The 21,164-nt window shown below is 39.8% G+C and overlaps 2 protein-coding genes across 6 annotated transcripts in view; one reads left to right on the top strand and one right to left on the bottom strand.

The window, feature by feature from the left end:
* The window catches only part of Nckap1l (NCK associated protein 1 like), a 180,143-nt gene that overhangs the window by 53,692 nt on the left and 105,287 nt on the right, over positions 1-21,164 (bottom strand). For 3 of the 4 annotated variants that reach the window (XM_055618248.1, XM_055618249.1, XM_055618250.1), the window contains 3 exons: positions 3,427-3,793; positions 2,319-2,429; positions 1,497-1,589 (listed from right to left, as the gene is read on the bottom strand). In XM_055618248.1, the coding sequence (XP_055474223.1) occupies positions 1,497-1,589; positions 2,319-2,429; positions 3,427-3,687 (465 nt within the window). In that variant the 5' untranslated portion in view covers positions 3,688-3,793. Of the gene's footprint in view, positions 1-1,496; positions 1,590-2,318; positions 2,430-3,426; positions 3,794-5,397; positions 5,429-21,164 lie in introns of those variants that run through there. The other variant, XM_055618251.1, reaches the window with a different exon arrangement.
* Positions 2,747-13,433, top strand: LOC129684970 (gametocyte-specific factor 1-like). 2 transcript variants are annotated; one of them, XM_055618259.1, is made up of 7 exons: positions 2,747-2,800; positions 8,803-8,900; positions 9,103-9,223; positions 9,384-9,485; positions 11,246-11,312; positions 12,781-12,848; positions 13,288-13,433. In XM_055618259.1, exons 2-7 carry the CDS (start codon positions 8,808-8,810, stop codon positions 13,299-13,301), a joined length of 465 nt encoding a protein of 154 aa, XP_055474234.1. In that variant the 5' UTR covers positions 2,747-2,800; positions 8,803-8,807; the 3' UTR covers positions 13,302-13,433. The 2 variants fall into 2 exon arrangements, with proteins under 2 accessions (XP_055474234.1, XP_055474233.1); XM_055618258.1 differs by having other exon boundaries at positions 12,781-12,862.

Here is a 21,164-nt window from a genome sequence, read left to right as displayed (position 1 = left end):
AAAGTTAAGATCTGAAAGGCAGTTGGACAGCCAGTTCATAGAAGTATTAGTCAAAACAGCTAAAATATGGAGGCAACAGAGTGTTTCACTGATGGATAAATAGGGAAGCAAAGTCGAGGATAACCACAGAATAGAATATTGTTCTGCCTTAAAAAGGAGAAATTCAGGGCTGGAGAGATAGCTCAAAGGTTAAGAGCACTGGCTGCTCTTCCAGAGGACCTGAGTTTAATTCCCAGCAACCACACGGTGGCTCAACAGTGTATAATGAGATCTGGTGCCCTCTTCTGGTGTTCATGCAGAACACTGTATATGGAATAAATAAATAAATCTTTTTTAAAAAGAAGGAAATTCTTCAATATTCTAACACATGAATGAATTTAGCATATCCTACTAAGTTATATAAGCCAATCACAAAAGGAAAAAAAGGGAGCATTTATTCAAAACAGCATACTTAAAGTCATAAAAACAAACAGAATGGTTGTCATCAAGCGCCATGAAACAGGAAAAATGAGAAACTGTTGCTTAAAGCATTGAAAATGTCAACTTTACATGAAAAACAGTAGTGCATTATGAATACATTTAATATCACTGAATTGTATTCTTAGAATGGTTAAGACAGTAAATTTTATGGTACATGTAACAAAATAAAAACTGAAAGGGGGACCAGAGAAATGGCTCAAAAGGGCAGAAACAGAATCAACTCCCCCACACACATGTCATACACATACACATTCACACTCCTACATACACATACAATATCACAGTTTACACCAGTGGGTAAAGGCACTAGTCTTACAAGTCTGATGACCCAGGGTCTATCTCTTCAACCCACAGATGTAGTAGCACACATCTGTAATCACAGAACTCCACAGCTAGCCTGGTTTATGAAGCACAGTAGCGGAAACAAATAGGACCTGCAAGGAGAGAACAAGCCTCCGAAAGTTGCCCTCTGACCTTCACTCCCCTCCTTGGCACACATGCCTGCAGGTGCACACACAACACACATACAGAAATAAGCAGGTTTTAAAAATGGGGAAAACTATGGCTCAGGGAACCGAACCCAGCCATAGTCCATCACCAAATGTATTTAATTTTGGGATCTGATGCATAATATTCTAAATACTTAGTGTGAATATATTAATAGTATTTGATGTACGTTTATATTTTGTTTTGTTTTGTTGTTTTTGAAACAGGGTTACACAGGCTAGCCTAGACCTCAATAGGCAGCTGAAGATAACTTTGACCTTCTGAGTCTCCCAGCCCTCTACCTAAGTTCCGGGGCTCTAGGTGTGTGCCACTGACCACATCCACCTTCTGTGTCTCTTGAAGTAAAAAATACAGCATTTCATGTATCCTTCATTAACAATATAGCTTAGACAGCATTGTGTATCAGTGCCTTCACCCTTTTTTCTTTCAAGAATTTGCATCAATCAACACAAATGAACACCTACTAAAAAGTCTCAGCCACTGACCAACCCTGGCTACAGAGGACTCACCCGAAACTCCATGACATCCACAAATGATTGGTAGTAGTTGGTGAGGAATCTAACTATCTCAGCTTTTTCACGATGCACTGGTCCTAAATGTTGCTGAAACACAAATCAAACAAGACATGTAAAATAAAAAATAAACATGTAAAATAAAAAAAGTGATTTAATTACTTGGATAACTAATACAAGTAACTAAAAACTAGGAGTACAACCCAAATATTCTTAACCACTGAGCCATCCCTCCAGCCCATGACCCAGTCATTATTCAAGGGGTGAACATGCTGGAGAGGGGCCAGAGGCTCACCAGCGTTCTCTAGTCTCTAAAGAGAAATTTCCTATCTGGATTGGGTGGCTGCGTGTGATTCTGACTACAATCAAAAGGCTAGCTGAAAGGATATTTTCAGTTTCCTTACAGTTGAAGAGGTTTGCCATATAAATCAATGGGAAAAGAAGCAGAGTATAAAGATACTCTGTGTATAAATTATAAGAAATCTAGAACTAGCATTGCACTACATGCAGGATATACCACTGAATGCATAGCATCCAGCAGCAAAGCAACATGGTACCAAGAACTATGGTAAAAGATGTCCTGCAAGGCTGGTGGAGCTGCCTCTCTGTACCAGTGTCCTCATGGACTTGGATGCAAGGCTGTGCTCCAACTCATCATGGGAGACCATCATCTGAGCTTATAATCCTCAATACCTGAAGCCTAGAAAAACTATGAAATGGCCACACTTACATATAAGTAGCCAAAAGTAGAGAATCTTCAAGAATCTGCCATGCAAGAATAATGTTACAGAAAAGGGGAAAACAGGCCCACGTTCTCACCGTGCTGTTTCGGACATCTATGTTGGGGAATTTCTTGTTGATGTACTTGAGACATGATTCCATGGACTTTTCCAGTAAGAAAGGTGGCTTGGATTTTGGATCTGAACAGGTCTGCACAGACAAAAATAAAATAAAACCACCATACTGTATTTCCACTCAGATACCCGACTCTGCCTGCATCATTCACTCCCACTATCTCTCTTGGGAATGGCAGTCTGAGATTTCATTATAAAAGCATGACAGGAGATTAGAAACCAGTTCATTCCAGACAGTAAACCAGCACCCTTCAGAGTTAACAACCTGGCATCCTGTCTTAGCAAAGGCGTGGCTCTAACACAGAGAGGAAGCTGCTTCCCAGCCCCTCCTCTGAAGCCGGAAGTAGTGAAAAGTGACTGATCAGAACTTGGACTTTATACAAAGCTCAGTGTCGCCATTCCATCCAGTATGTGAGGATCACATCCCAGGAGGCTTTTACAAATGACGTGAGTACCCAGAAACAATATTCCTGCTGCTTTACTACAAAATACACTGATGTTTCTTCCCATAAGTCCTTCTTTCTCTCCCAGGGTAGTCTCACAATTACCCACCTTTATCTTTGCTTCCTTACCAGGTGCCCTGGCTTACCTCTTGGCATCAGCTTTGCCCAATTTCATAGTTACTCTCCTAAGCACATAACACAGAAAATTCACATCCCAAAGTACTTTAGAAGACACCTCCTTTAAAAAAAATTTTCCCTTTTAGGGAAATTACACACACACAGACACACACACAAACACACAAAGTTTTTGCCATGACCCAACTTGAAATCTCAAAAAGTAGAGGAATTAGCAATAAATAAACTCCAAACTCTAGGTCTCAGACCCTTATCCAAATCACTCAGAACGCAAATATTCTCACCCTGTTCCCACCCCTACCCTCAGAAAGGCCTCAGAAAGGCAAGAATCATACCTAGAAAGGGCAAGCCTTGAAAAGAAGCCTCCCTCTCCCTCCTTTTGGGACCTATATTGTCTGAGTGGCTGAAAGCAGCAGAGAAAAAGAGGGAGCTTGACTACTGGGCCTGCAAGCCTCCAGACTCCTGCCCTGACCTTCTAGAATGACCCGCGCTTACCTTCTTGATGTTGTACATTCGGATAAGAACTCCCTGGCCCCTGTCATTCAGGATAGTGAGCTTCTCTGCTAATTTATGCTGGTAGGCAGAGGTCAAAGACATGATGGCCACCGAGAGAGAGGAGCATCCGGAGAGCAAAACCAACCGCCCCAAATATTCTCGGCCTGGGTGGCAACACCCTCTGTGTAAAAGGACCCAGCCTGGTTGGTGCAGCAGTCTTCCGGTCGCTTCTACAATTGGCTCATGGGGGATAGCAGTCATGATGGCTCACAGGCCTTCAGAGTCCTCTTGTGCTTCCTCTTGCACCCTCAGCACAGGAGACTTCCTCTTTCTGGTGTGCAGCACTTTGTTAAGAAGTGGGTGGAAGCTGAGGAAAGAAACAGGCTTTCAAATCTCCTCACAATGCAGCACCAACCGTTTTGGCCTTACCCAAGTGTCCCAGACAAAGTATATACCAAACAAATATCTACTACTAGCTCCATACACCTCTATACTATATCCCCACCAAGAATGCCTGTTTTCCACTGACCCTTAGGCCCTAGAACCCTTTACAACCCTGGTGAGCCCACCTCCTTCTAACTATTCCATTCAATGCCATGTTCTGTTCTACTCTATGTATAAATGGTTGGGAGGGTTGAGAAAGGGTCCTGTGAACCCGATGGCCTTGGATCTCTGATCTCCTGCTTCCACCTCCAGTGTGCTGGGATTAGCTTCCTTGTTATATTTTTAAGCATATGCCTTCTCTCCCCACCCACATCATATGTTCCTCCCTAATGACAGGTATATGACTTGTATTCATGTCCTTTGCAGTATCTAGTGCAGTGTTTCTGTGTGACCCAGCAGTAGCAGCAGTACCTGGAAACTTGTTAGATACTACAAAAAAATAAAATGAAATATTTTAAAAGACACTTACTTAGACATGCAAATTCTTTGACTTCACTCAAGACCTACTAAGCCCAAAATCTTTAGGTAGGTTGAGCATGCTTTGTTTTGTTGTTGTTGTTCTTTTTGTTGTTTTAAAGATTTATTTTTATTTGTGTGTGTGTATATACACTCAAATACATAACAAAGGAGGTCAGAGGAGGGCATCTGATCCCCTGGAGCTAAAGTTACAGGTGGGTGGGTGCTAGAACCTAACTCACAGCCCCTGAGCCCCTAACACATTTTATTCTATAACAAGTTCTCGGGGTGACTCCAATGTGCCCTCAAGTCTGAGAACAATGGCATTTAAAGGTGCTAAAGAAATAGTGTTGTGTAACAAAACTTTCCCTGGGGAGATGCAACACAGGCCGCAGATAGGGAACACACAACAAACCAAAGTCCAGCTTGATGAACCAATGGGCTCTATTGAGGTTGCTCACAGGACTATGGGTAAGGGGTTACTTACAGAAGCAGAAATAACTCAGGCAGCTGCATCACCAGAACCCAACCCAGCATGGGTGACACTCAAAACTGGGAAACTGGAGCACACTGCACAGCCTCAGGGAGCTCAGCTGGTTAGGGAGTACCTTTTCCAGATACCTCAGCAGTTCTAAACCAGGCAATTCTGCTGGCTTCTGCTTCAGCCAGACAACCAGTCTAGTCTCAGAGTCTTCTTTGCAGCTGGGCTCTCTCTTCTGAGGGGGGACTCTCTCAGGTTTTATTGCTTATTCTGACGGGGGGGGGGGGGGGAGAACCTAGTAAATTTAGTCAGTTTCAGAGACTTCCTGGGGTTCTTTTGAATAGTTTACCTTCCTGCTTAAAAGCTTCTCTACAAGGTGGAATGTAAAAATCTAAAAGCTTTTACATAACAAACTCAGTCCTTGTCCTCAGGTATTTGGATTAGTAAACCTGTAGTAGGAACCTGAATTTCTAGTTACCTAAGGAGGTCTTGGAACTAACGTCCCAGGGAACACATCTGAGAAACACCCATCCACAACACCTCTTAGACACAGCAACCATTCAGCAAATATACTGGTTATAAAAACTTACTAAAGGCTAGGGTTGTGACTTGATTGATAGAATGTTGTCCCAGCATATATGAAGTCCTAGGTTTGATCCCCAGCACCACATAAAACCATGCATGGTAATTAACCAGCACTCAGGAGGTAGAGGCAGAAGAATCAGAAGTTCAAGGTCATCTTTGACACAGCCTAACCAACATGAGAACCTGTCTTGAAAAATCAAAGACATAATACTAATAACTTACTGAATTATTAAGACTAATAATTTGCCTCTTTTTTAGAGGCAAATTAATTAGCAAGAGAAAATTAGTAATGATTCTTGAATCTTAGTTGTTTGAATGAGATGATTCTTATATTCCAACCAAACCTCAGCCCTCTACCTAAAGAAGCTCTCAACTTCAAGTTTCTTTCAACACAGAAAGGAAAAGCTCCAGGGGAAGTGGTAATCTGTGATGTCTTTGCAGCTACTTCCTTCCCACAGCCTTTTCCTCTGCTGTTTAATAATCCCATTTTTTTCCATATCCAGAGGTTTCACATGAGTTCAAAATCCTGGGTTGGGGTGAAAGAAAAGAGTCCCATTTCATATTATATTCCCACCCACCTTCAATAAAAGCTGGAGCCTGGCAACGACCAGCCTGCAGCTGATATAGGGGAAACCACAGTTGGTATCAGTCAGACTCACAATCTTGATTAATGTAGCTCAGTACAGTGAGCTGAGTCTCATGATTTAGTGGCTAAGAGCACGGGTGCTGGGCCCAGGTGGTTTGAATTATATCTCAACTCTTATCATTTATCAGTTGATCCAGTTTATGTACCTTTAAGAGGGGAATATATTGACAGTAATTTCTATCTCATGGGGCTTTTGTATTACCCTGCTTAATTTATGGAAAGTGATAACCTACTTGTTTGCTGCATATCAGATATTTTAGTGTTCCACATGTATTACCTCAAACAATATTAATAATGCTACTGAAACATGTGCAAGCCTTGTAGCTGTAGGCTATCCTCACTGAGTTGGTTTTCCTAATCTATTAAATGGTAATTCCTTATACAACTAGGGAGTGATTAAATGATTTATTACATATGACTGCTTAGCTCAGCACCTGCTATATTGGATTAGGTATACCAAAAAAAAGAAAGAAAACACCTAAAAAATAGACTTTTGAATGTGTAGTGAGCTTGTCCTATCACTTTCTATGGAATTCCATATTTGACTCCCTATAAAGAAAAGGGGCAGGCTGAAAGATGGGATTTATTGTGGCAACATGCAGTCTTTAGGGATTCATTAAAGATTGTACCATAGTTTCGTCTGTGAACTTGAAGAGCCCTCCGAAAAACAATTAACCCATAGCAAGGCCTAGCAATGGTACAGTAACCTAGTAACTACCACCCAGAATCCCCTGCGGAACTCTTAAAGTCACACTCAGCGAGCCTGCACTCTTAAGACCTGATCCAATAGTTCTGGAGCAGCACTAAAGGATCTGTCACTTTAAAACTTTCTGGTGATTCCCACGTGCAACCAGGCTTAGACAATCACTTCTCTAAGACCTCACTATGACATCAAAACTTTCCAAACCTCTGAGAGACATAGAACCTATGGTGGGAGGAGAGGAACTGAACAGAAAGCTTGGACGGCAAGTTAAGTCACTTTGTTAACTAGACGGTGCTGTGCTTTCTGTCTTCTCAAACTTCTTTCATTGACACTTCCCTTTGAGGGACAGTGTTTTGAGAATAAGGTGAGTCTCAGGGCCCTGTGAGTATGAAGGTGACTAAGGGGTCTGGCGTACTACACCAAATGGCCTCTATCATAGTCATAGCCTTCCTCCGTAGGAAATGTAGTTTTTTTGATTAATGAACAAACCAATATCATTTTTGTCCAAAAATCTTTGTTTTTTTAAGACCAGACTTATCAGTGTCTGGTCCATAATCAAAATTCATGCTTTCCTTGGCCAAAGGTTAAAATAACAGGTTTTCTGAACACGACATACAGATATTAAAACACCTTTTCTATTACCTTTTTTTTTTTTAATCTAAAGATAATCGTATATAGTAGTGGCTTTTACAAGCTTTAATTTTCCAGAAAGTCAATTCACTTTATTATAAATATCCATGGCTTTAATATATTCCTTAATATGCAGTGAAAGCCATAAAGAATCAACCTGGCACCAGGTATGGTGGCGCACGCCTGTAATCCCAGCACTCAGGAAGGCAGAGGTAGGCGGATCTCTGTGAATTTGACCAGCCTGGTCTACAAGGCAAGTTCAGGAAAGCCAAGGCTACACAGAGAAACCCTGTCTCAAAAAACCAAAAACCATCCTCCCCATTCCCCACAGAAGAAGAAAATCACAAAAGCTACCTGAGTCTAAATCCCTGAATTTAATCACCAAAATGCCCTCAGGAAAATCTGACATTTAACAGTCTATGTTTTTTGTCTATGCCCTAGGCATAGTGCACAGCCAAATTTAAATGTGCTATTATAAGGCACTTTTCTTTCCCTATTGCTTCTGCCTTGATCTTTTCTGACACACACACACACCACCACCACCGCCACTACCAAACTATACATCACTGCTTTGCAGAAATCTCAGCTCTAGCTGTTGCCTGGAAACTTGCAAGTCTTTAAAATGAATGTCTGCTTGGATAGGTAAAGACAGCTAGCCATTGGGGAAAGCGGGGCTTCTATTGGCAGGAAATGCAGCAGCTTTGAGATGGTTTATTTTTAGCTGACTTCTAGGAGTCTTCATATGTTAATACCCACAAGTTTAGATATTTCAGGCTAGTATTCTTAGGTAAATGAAATTCAGACTTTCTATTGTGGTTCTTCTGATTTCTTCTCAGTGGTTACCTTGACTTATCTGACAATTAGTAGCTCAGTTTTAGAAAAGTTGGAGATGAGGTACAGTAATGAACGCTAAAGGAATCTTGCTTTCTCTAGTGCATAAATGTTGAATTTAATCATATCCAGGTCTGAGATTTTTCCAGACCTGGAAAAATATTGCCTGCTTAATATTGTCTGCTTAATATTGCCTGCTATTTGGGAAGTAAGCACTCTATTAAAAGCAACCCATGAATTTGTATAATGATAAATTTTGGCTTCCCAAAACAAAGAAACAGACTTTCCCTGATGGTCTAACTAGCTAAGCTATTGTTTTTGTTATTCAAATATGCCTGTGTGGGTGATGTGTGTTCTGAGTATTCCCAGATGAGAAGAAGGCGTGGGATCCTTAGGCGTGGGCATTACCAGCATTTGTCAGTCACCCAGTGTGCTGGGATCTGTACTCCAGGCTTCAAGATTGAGCAGAGACCAGTCTTAACTGCTGAGCCATCTTTCTCCAGCTGCAGCGCCACATTGCTTTCAAGAATAGAAAACAGGCCTATGTCAAGACAACCTGATCTTAAGTAGTAATCTTTTCTTTTCCAACCTGCCTTTCAGGACTAATGGAGTTAGAATCCATAGAACTCTGTCCATATGATCCAAACCACAGGATACCAGCCAGCAGGCTGCAATACCATCTGGCATCCTGCAAAAAGGTAAGTTTCCCCAACAGTAACTGTAAGTTACAAGACAGGAAAATGTTTTCAGACTATAAAAAGATAGTTTGGGTTTTGCTTTATGCTTCCAATCTAGAAACTAGTTGTTCTTAAAGTTGAGACATAACATCTCTTCAGCATTTTCAGAAATGAGTGAAGGATGGAATACAGACAAAACCTAACAAATTTTTTTTTCTTCTAGAAAAATCCAAAGATAGCTAAAAAGATGGCTAACTGCAAATATAATGCTTGTCATGTGGTCCCAATCAAAAGGCTCAAGGAACATGAGGCCAACTGTGTCAACAGGACTGCAGTGGATGACGGTAAGCTTTTCATTTGAGGACAGGTAGGTAGCACCAAGTTCCACGCTTCCTACGTCCCCACATCTCATAGCGACATAGAAGCCTTGTCCAAATAGAATACAGCAGATAATTTTTTAATTGTCTATTCTACTTTAAGACCTTCTTTTCTACTTTGTTTTAGAGCCATTTAATCTTCAAAAGATTACTCACCCAAGTTTTGAAGGAAATGAAAACTTCTGCAGTGCTGGCAGTCAGATTCCTGACCCTGATGTCTGGAACGTGGGTGAGCAAGGCTGAAACTGAACACTTGAAGAGAAGCGTGCCTTAGAACTAGCACACAGTAATAAAGCTTGATGCTCCTCTCACAGAAACATTTCACTACATCACATTTCTAAGTCTAAGAATATCACCTGTCTCTAGAGGGTGGCCTCGTTAAAAACAGCTTTCTAACTGAGTTACAAGCCAGCATCCCATGGCCCCAGCCTTTGGCCAGGACTGAACCTTGTTCAGCCAGGGCACTCATACTTTTTGCATGGCAGAGATTGTGCAACTGAAAATTTAGACTAAGCAGCTCATGCTAAGGTCCTAGTAACACACACTGGCAGATCTGAACTGTTTTTATTCACATGGTGCATATTACACTCTAGGAAAGTACTGAAAACTGGACCAAACCAAACAAGTACATTCTCTCAGCTGGAGATAAACTCACCCACATCTCCATGTACCCTATAGCCTTGTTCTACAGGGGTACTGTTGTTACTGTCCAGCCTCTATGTACTTTAATAATGTACTCAATAAACAATTATTCCTTAAGAAATAGTGTATTCAATAAACTATTGTTTCTTTTTTCTAAAGTCATCTAGCTAAAATCTAAATTCACATATAAGAGTCTTCCATCTTGCCAGGCATTGTGGCTTACCTGTAATCTCAACACTTAGGAGGCAGAGGCAGGAGGATTTCAGTGAGTTCTAGGCCAGCCTGTTCTACATAGAAAGCTCCAGGACTACATAAAGAAACTCTGTCTTAAAAATAAATAAAACCAAAATAAATAAGACCTCACCTGCTTTCAGTCTGAACTAGGAAGAATCAGCTACTAAGGAAGTTATTTCTTAAATACAGCTTTAAAATGCTCATCTATAATCAAACTTAGTATTGAATATTGAAAAGGGTTGTGGCCCAGGGGCACAACATTTGCCTAGCATGTGCAAGGTCCTAGGTCCTAACTCCAGCACTACAAAACAATAAAAATAATTAAATATGTGTGTCAGAACAATAATTCTTCCCATCATATAAGCTGTAAATTACATTAATGTCATAATTTAAATCTCAGTACAAGCATTGTGTTCACTAGTTTTATGTCAACTTGGCACAAGCTGGAGTCATCCGAAAGGCAGGAATGTCAATTGAAACAAAAGCCTCCCTAAGATCAAAGTGTAGGTAAGCATGGAAGGGCGTTTTCTTGATTAGTGATTTATGTTGGAGGATCCAGCCTATTGTGGGTGGTTCCATCCTAGGCTGGTGGTTCTGTGTTCCAAGGAAGTAGGCTGAGCAAGCCAGCAAGCAACACTTCTCCATGGCTTCTGTTTTAGTCTTCAGGATTGTGTCCTGACTTCCCTCAATGGTAGATTGTTACCTGGAAGTATAAGCAAAATATACCCTTTCCTTCTCAAGTTACTTTTGTCATTGTCATTGTCACAGTAATAAAAACCCTAAGACAGAAATTCAATGATAACAGAATGAGGATACAAGCTTGTTTAATCTTGTAGCTGCCAATCTTCTACATTTAGCTTCCAAAGATGACACAAAAGGAGAGTGGTGCCTTTAACCACCTGATTTGAAAAGATACTTACATTCACATTCCCCTGATAGAATATCATATATTTATACCTAAATGTAAAGCGGTGGACTGAATGCAGAACAGTCACTTCCCAGCAATTGCAATAGAAGGAAAACTAAAAGGCTCTCCTCCACCAGTTAGCTTTCTCTGCAACAATCTAAAAATGCTCAGCAATTGTTTCTTCTTTTTCTTTGTTTACTTTCTAGATCATATGCATCATTTTCCTTCATTTGTTCTTGAGACTTTTGCTCCAAAAATGCTGGTTTGTGAAAGGTAAGATAAACTATATGCTCTTCACCATCATTCAAGTTAGTAAGTTTGACTCTATTTTTTTTAATGTTTTTGTTTTGTTTTGTTTTGTTTTTTGGGGTTTTTGTTTGTTTGTTTGTTTGTTTGTTTTTGGTTTTGGTTTTTTTTTTTTTTGCTTGTTTAGCATATGTGGGCAGGTCAGAGGACAACCTGCTGTCACCAGTTTTCTCCTTCTATCCCATGGATCCTGGGTTTCAAACTCAGGTTGCAAGGCTTAGCAGTATGTACTTTTGCTCACTCAGCCATCTCACCGTCCCTAAAGTTGGACTTTTAAAGGGAAGATGGCCATTAGGTCATAGGTTCACATGCCTGAGCTTCAGTCACTAACTTAAAAGATTTGTGGTCAGATCTGTGGAGTAGCTCAGTTGGCAAATTCTTGCTGCATAAAAATGAGGCCCTGAATTCAGATCCCAGGCCAACAAAAGCAGTCAGGTATGGTGGTGTTTGCCTATAATCCTAGCACTGAGGAAGCAGACACAGGAGGTCCCCTAGAATTTGGTAGCCAGGTAGTCTAACCAAATCAGTGAGCTCTAGGTTCAGTAGGATACTTCAGATCAAATAATATAACTAACAATAACATAATGATAATAATGTGGAAGTCTGCAGAGATGTTTCAGTGGGTAAAGAGTGCCAAGACTGGGAGCCTGAGTTTGATCCACAAGACCCATTTGGTGTTTGAACTACTCCCATAAATTGACTTCTGACCTACACATATACACAATTAAAAGTTTAAAACAAGGGGAGGAAGAGGTAGCTTAGCAGTTATCACCTGCTGCTTTTCCAGAGGACTCAGATTTGATTGCTAGCACCCACAGCAGACCACAGCCACCTGTAACTCTAATTCTGGGAATCCAACATCCTCATCTGGCCTCCATGGTCATGAAGCACACATGTGATGCACAAACATATATGCAGACATACACCAACATACATAAAATTTTACATTTTTTAAATAAGGTGGAAAACAATTGAAGAAACACCAAACACTGACGCCTCACACAGAGACATACACACACACACACACACACACACATAATGGGTGTGGCTCTGTGTACTTTCCTTCTCAATAGTTCACTTGGGACTGTATTCCATCAAGGCCTTGTATATACAACATTCATAATTCTATAAAGAACAAAAAACCCAACTTAAGGGGTCCATCCATAAACAGCTCAGGGTTCCTATCCAAACAAGCTTGGGGAGCACATACAAGGGTTACAGAGACCACTGAGAGTCACATACCACAGGAGAAGGGAAAGCATAAAGGAACCATATAAAACAAAAGACAGAAATCAAATTATTTCTACTATAACCCTTAGTAATTAATTTAAATTATGTTGGATAATGTGATTCTGTCTGCCTGGAGCTGAGTATATCAACCAATTCCCCATTCCTGCTTCCCTATTAACTTTCTTTTTGTGGTTCTCTCCTATAGTGACTCAAGAGACCTACAAGAGGCTGTGGCCGATAAACATCCTAACAGCTACAAATCCTGGGGAAGAGGTGAAGTAATCTTGGTTAGGTTAACATCAAAGTTTTAACATGGTGATCTAAACTTGAAAGGATTCGTGGTGGTGCACACTTTTAATCCCCCAAACTGAAAAGGCAGAGGCAGACAGGTCTCTGTGTGTTCAAGTCCCACCTTGTCTACATAGACAGTTTAGGCCAGTCAGAATAAGACCTCATCTCAAAAAATAATTAAAATATTAAAACATTGGTCTGGAAATTCAGCTCAATGATAATACCCTTGCCTCATATGTACACAGCCCTGGTTCAATGTCCAGAAAAAAAAAATTAATATTATTCTGTTCCTCCTCAACCCATAGTAGGATACAGGGAAAGTCCTGGGGACTTCGGATCAGACTGGAGAAAAGGCTGTTTTTAAATGCTACTGGAACACCTCAAGAAAATGATACTACTTCAATCTTTTTTCCCCCTTCAGGTCAGAAAAACTGATGGAGACATTGAGAATTAAAGTACCAACAGAAGTCATTTTTAAATCTTAGGAAAATCTCAGCTTTTAGTAACTCTTGTGATTGTCATCTTAACATGTTTTTATTTAAATAAAGAATATTTTCCTTCAACAAATTTAGTTGCCTATTTTTATTATTAGAAGGGAAATCACCATCAGTCTGTGAGCTGTGAAACTATTCTATAATTAGATTATTTATTCCCCAAGTTTTTCCTCACTTACTGTCACTTATTTGCGGGACCCTCCAATCACCCTTTTTCAATCTGCTCTATAAATCTTCCGTGCTTTTAAAGAATATAGTTTTTATGACAAGCTGAGTTTAGAACATAACTCTAAATCTACCTTCCTAACTCTGTCGGCCCAATTTGCTTCCATCAGATTACACTTTATTTTTCACTCTGTACATTTTAAAATGTCATCCTTCACCCTTCGGCCATTTAAATCACTGTTCTAGCTTTTTTAAGCCAATTCGTTTGCCATACTAAAATCTTTCCTGTCTCTTTTAGTGATTTCTAACATGGAGGTTAAATATAGACAATTTTCTCCCTCCCACCATCTCAAGAAAAGTCAGAATTGTGTGTTTCTTTGAAAACAAAATAGCCAACCCGGCACTGTGTGTGTAAGGCATATGCAAATGCTGGATACTTTGTGTTGAGACAGGGTCTTACTGTAATCCAAGTTGGCAGATCAACACCAATGTCTCTTTATTGAATGTACCTATCCTTTCTAAATAATGACACCAGGAGCGTTTTTGTCTTGTTTTCTTTAGTTGTTCTAGTTTGTTGAGTAATTCAGATCTAGTTAGACTTACTTAAAAATATATTATCATAGTCAAATGAATATTTTCTGCCTTTTTGAAGTTCTTCCCTGCACAAGTTTAGTAGAGTCTTTTCAAATAATATTTTTTTTCTCCAATTACAGCAGAAACAAAAGGAAACTGAACTAGCTATTCAGTATCCCATATGTCCTACTACGTGCATTGTTCAAAGGAGACCTACTGACATTCTTGTTTTTTTAATTTATTTATGTCTATGAGCACTCTATCTGCATATATGCATGTACATACCTGCATGCCAGAAGAGGGCACCAGATCAGATTTTAGGTGGTTGTGAGCCACCATGTGTTTGCCAGAAATTGAACTCAGGACCTCTGGAAGAGCAGCCAGTGCTCTTAACCTCTGAGCCATCTCTCCAGCCTTGATATTCTTTCTTAAATTTATATAAGCTTTTTTTGTTTGTTTTTGAGAGTGCATAGTCCAGGCTAGCCTCAAACTCAAAATTCTCCTGCCTCGGCTTCCTGAGTTTACCACTCTGCTTTTGTTTTGTTTTGATACCCAAGCTTATATTGAACTACTGGACTGAAGAGAACCTCCTCACTTCCTCCAAGTCACCTAGGACTACAGACATTTCCAGTTGTACTCAGTTTGCTTTCATTTTCTAACAAAGGCATTACACTTTTCATTGTGTTGTAGTTTGGGGTTTTTAAAGACAGGATCTAGATGGAGACTAGCATATTGTTCAGTTGGCAAACTGTTGAAGGATATTCGCTCCCATTGTGAACCCCAAGATTGTGAACTGTAAAAACCTGTTTCTTGTTTGGTGTGCTCAGCCTTAACACACACCTTTAAACTAAGAAGCTTTTTTTTTTTTTATGTAAATAGTCAGGTGTGGTGTAGCTCATCCCTAGCACACACCTTTGATCCAAGAGTTTTCTGTAAACAGGATAAAATAAGGTCAAGAGGCAGAGCATGAAAGCAGCTGACAAGGATTAATAGACAGGATGGATATTGAGAGATTTTTTTTAAGAAGGACTTTTTGGCTTTTTCTTTCTGGGATGTGAGCTGGGTGGAAGGTCAACTGGGTGCTTTCTTTGCTTCTCTGAGCTAGCAGGTTTTCACCCCAACATCTGGCTCCTGAGTCTTAATTGCTGAAATGGAACAATTGGGATTTTAATTTTTTAAAACAATAGCAAAGTGCTTTCCACACAAACATGTGATCTGCATTCACATCACCCACATACAAATCCAGACATGGTTGCATACACTAATCCTAGAACTGGAGACAGGATTTCTGGATCTTACCAGCCAGCTAATCTCGCCAAGTCAGTAAGCTCCAGGTTCAGTGAGAGACACTGTCTAAAAATAACATGAAGTGGCTTTGCTTGCAAGGGAGCTTGCCACCAGGGCTGACGGCCTACGTTCATCCCTAGAACCTACAAAGGAGAGAACAAACTCCTGCAAGTTGTCCTCTAACCTTCTCACATGCACTGTAACATGCATGTAACAAACACGCACTAAATAAATGTAAATTTTTTTAATAAAAAGGGCCAAAAAGATGGTTCAGTGGATAAGGGTGCTTTCTGCCAAGGCTTACTATCTCAGTTCAATTACCAGGACCTATATGGCAGACGGAGAGGCCTAACCCTGAAAGTGCATGCATCCATGTGTGGTGGCAGGCACACGCCCATACAGAAGCACACATTAAATAAATAATCGTAAAGTCAAAGTTAAATAAGCAGAGAATGATAAAAACAGCTGACATTAATCTCTGGCCTCCACAATCGTCCACACATGTCCATATTCATCCCTACACACATGCATATGCGTGAATGTGTGCACACACACATAACACACACACACACACACACACACACACACACACACACAGGATCTCATGTAGCTCAGGCTAGCCTCAAATTCACTATATAACTAAGAGTGGCCTTTAATCCCTAATCTTCCTGCCTCTACCTTCCCAGTCCTGGAATTGCAGGCATTATCTCACCATACCTGGCTCGACATTCTGGTTCTTAAAATATGATTTTTAATAGACTTTAAAGATAAAAGAATGTTCCCTAGGAATATGACCAAATATCATCAACTTAGACCTTTATTTTTTATATATGTTTTTATGTTTTATATATTTACCTAATAGGCAGGTAAATTTAAATTCAAGGTCATTCTGGTCTACACAGTGTGTTCCAAGCTACAGAGTGAGACCCTGTCTTGGAGGGTGGGGTATTTGGGCTCCTTGAGAGAGTGCAACAGAAGTTAAGACATTATTTTTTAGCTGCTGCTGTTGCTTCTACTACTACTACTTTTGGTTTTTTTGAGACAGGGTTTCCCTGTGTTGCCCTGGCTGTCCTGGACTCAATCTGTAGAACAGGCTGTCCTTGAACTCAGAGATCTGCCTGCCTCTGCCTCCCTAGTGCTGGAATTAAAGGCATATGCCACCACTGCCTGGCTATTTTTTAGCCTCTAACATAACATTGTGTCAAAGCTTTAGTAAAACCCAACAAACGTATGGAGGTGAGTATTCTGAAGAAAAAGTAATGAATTTTAAATCCCTTTTAAGATTTAGTTATTTTATGTGTGTGAGTGTTTTGCCTGCCTGTGCATGTATGCTGCCCACAGAGGTAAGAAGAAGACATCAGGCTTATGAAGTCATAGACTGTTGTGAACTGCCATGTGTGTGCTGGAAACCATACTCAGGTTCTCTTCAAAAGCAAAACGTACTCTTCAGCATTGAACCATCTCTCCAGCCCAATAGCAGTTTTAATGTAATTATTTCAAGCTAGGAATTGAGGTACATAACTTTAATCCCAGCACTCAAGAAGGCGAGGCAACATTTAGTAGAGGTCTAAGCCAGCCTGGTCTACATGGTAAGTCCCAGGCCAGCCAGTACTGTTGGTATGATGTTCTTTTGGAATGTATACACCTTACCCTTGTTCATTCAAATGCTGATTTCTCTCTCCCATATCTGGTTTTAATCTGGACATTGCATTGTGATATTTATTCTAAGCATTACCTGTCTCAAGTTTGTGTAAACATGCCACCATTTGTTCTCTAAAATGTCAATTAAAACAACCAGCCACAATGTTGAGCAATGGAGAGAATAGAGCGGGAGATACTGGTTCAGAGTGGGAGGAAAGGAAAGAAGAGGTGGACAGGAAGATGTGGGAGGCAGAGAAGGAGGACAAGCAGCAGGAGAGAAGCTGGGAGAGCAGAGGCTGGAGGAGAGGTCTTGGGAAATGAACCAGACCTAAGATACCACTAAAAGCAAGTATAATGTGGGAAATCTGAATGGTAGGAAACTATGCAGGTTTGGAGGTTTAGGATGGAGTAACTATTGCCCAGTATTGTGTTCTAGGTTAGCTAAATAAATCCTAGTCTCTGTGTGGTGATTTGGTTATACAGCTGTTTAGGATTAACCGCAGCTTTACTAAAAGATATATCAATAGTAAATATTAATAACCACATACAACACAGTCCTATACAGAGAGATCTGACTCAAAATTAAATAAAAAATAAGATGTAATTACTTCAAAGACTTCCGAAATCCCCCAACATTCTAGCTATTCCCATATGTGCCCCTAACAAATAGTATATCTTCGGGCTGGAGAGATGGCTTAGTAGTTAAGAGCACTGTCTGCAATTCCTCAAAGGTCATGAGTTCAATTCCCGGTGACCACATGGTGGCTCACAACCATCTATAATGTGAACTGATTCCTTCTTCTGGCAGATGTAAATGCAGATAGAACACTCATATACATAAAATAAATCTTTAAAAAAAACAAATAGCACATCTTTATATTGCTTTTCTTTCTACTTTACTATCATTAAACTATGACATATTTTAAAACAGGTATGATCTTGAGCCTATAGTTAAAGCTGCTGAATGTGAAGAACTTTTATAGACAAGATGAGGTAAAAAGAGAGTGAGTGAGACAGAGAGACAGAGACAGAGACTCAGTATTCTGGGCTAAATGTTTCTCTCATAATAAATCAGTCTTTCAAAACTCTTGGTGACCTGTTTCTCTTAAAAAAAAAAAAAAACTCTTACAAAGGCAAGTTATATCAATGGAATAATAACAAGACTTTCCAATTGCAAAGGTTCTTGCCTGAAGCCAAGTTTATCAGCTTGTCACTCTTCATTTGCAATGTAAATGAGAGAGGAGTACATTGCTCATGTCTTATTGTTCTAAAACATACCCCATTGGTCCCACATCATCTCTTTTGTGCTCTATCTATACTCCTATGCAGGCTTCCAAGCAGCTGTAGTAAAGAGAAAAAAAGCTTCAAGTATCGTGGTCTCTTCTTGCCTCACACTCCTTTACAATGTTCAATTTCTTACAGACACTGCAACACTAGTAAAGTACTGTTCTCAATGAGCCTAATAACTGAAAAAACAAAACAACAACAAAAAAAACCTCTTGCAATTCTTCAGAAACATTCAGCATTTGATGGCTTGATGAAATGGCTCAGTGGGTAGGTGACTTGCTGCCAAGACTGATGACCCAAGTTTAATCCCTGTGATAAACTCCTTAAAGTTGTCCTCTAACATCCACATGTGCACCATGACATACATATGCACACATGGAAATAACTGTAATAATGTTAATAAATAGAACCTTTCAGTGTTTCAGAAAGCCTAATAACAAGACAGAAATAACAAATGTGTGTGCATACACGTGGCTTAGATTTATCCCCATATAAGGCTTGAGAAAAGGCACCAAACTCACAAGGCCATCTCCCTACCCTAATGTTGACAGATTCTGAAACTGCATCTATGACTTTTTCTATGTTTAGTTACACTTTTAAATGCCAATCAAATAATAATCAGATAACAGAACAATAACTTAATAAAATTTAAGCCAAAAACAAAAATATGCTTAGCCTTCTGCTGGATGGAAGTTGATTAGGCTTTCTGAAATACTGAAAGTCACTTACCCACTGAGCCATTTCACCAAGCCATCAAACACTGAATGTTTCCTAAGAATCACAAGAGTTCTTTTCACTCATTAGACTAATCATTCCATTGGCTTTATTTCTAAATATTTTAAATGTATATATAATTCTATATATAAATTTAAGGATGGTAGTATATATAAAGGTAGAACCAGCAAGGATTCCAGATTCGGTTTTGGGTAATCTCACCTAGTTCCTAGAATGACCCTTGTGTAAATTACTTGGTCTCATTGTTTTTCCATTTTCAAATATTATCAACTGGGCAAAAGAAAAGAAAAGAAAGAAACAGTCTGAAAGAAAATTCAGCAGTATCTCAGATAAAGAATAAAGTTTTTAATTGAAAAGGAATGAAAAAAGCATTTAAGAATAGGAGCAAATGTATGGTGAATCTTTATTTCCAAATCACCACTGAAAGACAGCTTTGGCTTTTATTTATAAGATATTGGGCTTATCTGCTGGTGCTAAATGGAGCAGCTCCACCAGCTGAGAATCCTGCTATCTGGCAAGGCATCAGGGACTACAGCAGAGCCTATTAAGGGTTCTAGTTTAGGACTAGCTCCCTGTTCCCATTTCCTCAAGCCCTTAGCTCTTTCTTCCTCAGAAATGTCAGTCTGTGTCTAAATAAATAAGTGTCTAAATAAAAAGTACTTAAGGGTCATAGCAACCGTGAAGAAAATTATACCAAATCTCTGTGGTATAAAACCAATAATAATAATAAATAATTTAGTTCAAACTGCCTTGGCCCCACTAATTTTGCATGAATGATTGTGATAAATGCAAAATTCAGGATCTTATAAGAACTGTTTTTGTTTCCTAATGATCTGAAGTGAACTTGTAAAAAAAGTCAGCTTTTCCCAAAATGCTTTGTGCTAAGTTTTCAATGAAGCAATTGCTGTCTGAAAAAAGCACTTAACAGCTCGCTCCTATGAATCATCCAAGCCATCTAGGTGAAAGAGATGCTTTTGTAAATTCAAGACAGTGCCTAGTGGTTCTTAGACTGGATGCACAATAGAATCATCTGGGTAAGTTTTTAAAAATAGCTATGCCTGGATCTCTTCTAATTAACTGGTCTAGAAGGGGAATTTACATGTATGTCTTTTGGGGGGGATAGATTTGGAGTGTTTTTGTTTGGTTTGGTTTCATTATTTGAGACAGAGTTTTTCTCTGTGTAGCCTTCTCAGTCTTAGACCTCTCTTTGTAGACCAGGCTGGCCTTGAACTCAGAGATCCACCTGCCTCTGCCTCCTGAGTGCTGGGATCAAAGGTGTGCACCATCACCCAAACGACATAGTGTGTCTTAGGCACTCCTGGGATGATTCTATTGTGCAGACATGGTTAAGAACCACTATCCTGCAACAAGAATGACTTGAACCCATCTTGAACCCATCCACAAACTATCTCTTTTTAGGGGTTTGGTTGGGTTTGGTTTGAGACAGGGTCTCTGTAGACTGGGCTGTCCCAGCTGGTGCCAGATCCACTGAGATACTCTTGCCTCAGACTCCCAATTGCTGAGATGACAGATTTGTGCCTCTATCCTCTGGCTCCTTTTAGGGTCTTATTCTGTACTGAAAGCTATGAAGCATATGTTCTTCAGCCTGCTGACTGTAGGAGGTCAGAACTGGTAACTTATTTACATATTATTCATGTAAAAATAAAATGTCACACTCACCTGAGCTACCTCGTTTTTGCTATTCTGATGATCCCTTTTCGTATTTAGGCTCTTACCCACTGATATCTGTCAGAACCCACAGTATTTTAGCAGCCAGCCAACTTCTAAACTGCCTAAGTGCTGGGCATGGTGGCACAGCCCTATAATCCCAACACTTTGGAAGGCAGAGGGGCAGAGGCAGGCAGATCTTTGTGAGTTCCAGGCCAGCTTGTTCTACAAATTGAGTCCAGGACAGCCAAGGCTACACAGAGAAACCCTGCCTTGAAAAAACAAAAAACAAACCATGCCTTGCTAAGCTTTGGACAGCACAAAATTTTCTGACATATAATGTATTTTACAACTTGATGTTTTTAAAATAGAGTCACCAAATCTACCCACCTTTTCAAAGGCTATAAAATTTATAGCCTAAATTTATATATTATAAAATTACTAGTAT

The sequence above is a fragment of the Psammomys obesus genome, unplaced genomic scaffold (assembly GCF_907164565.1).
Source record: "Psammomys obesus unplaced genomic scaffold, mPsaObe1.curated_primary_1811, whole genome shotgun sequence".
Taxonomy (NCBI): Eukaryota; Metazoa; Chordata; class Mammalia; order Rodentia; family Muridae; genus Psammomys; species Psammomys obesus.
The sequence above is the reverse complement of the archived record's forward strand: the minus strand, read 5'-3'. Positions and strand labels throughout refer to the sequence as shown.

Coding starts and splice junctions, on each gene's coding strand:
- LOC129684970 (XM_055618258.1), top strand. CDS start 8,808: ATGGAGTTAGAATCCATAGAACTCTGTCCATATGATCCAAACCACAGG. Junction 9,224..9,383: donor CAGGACTGCAGTGGATGACG/GTAAGCTTTTCA, acceptor ACTTTGTTTTAG/AGCCATTTAATCTTCAAAAG. Junction 12,863..13,287: donor GAAGAGGTGAAGTAATCTTG/GTTAGGTTAACA, acceptor TTCCCCCTTCAG/GTCAGAAAAACTGATGGAGA.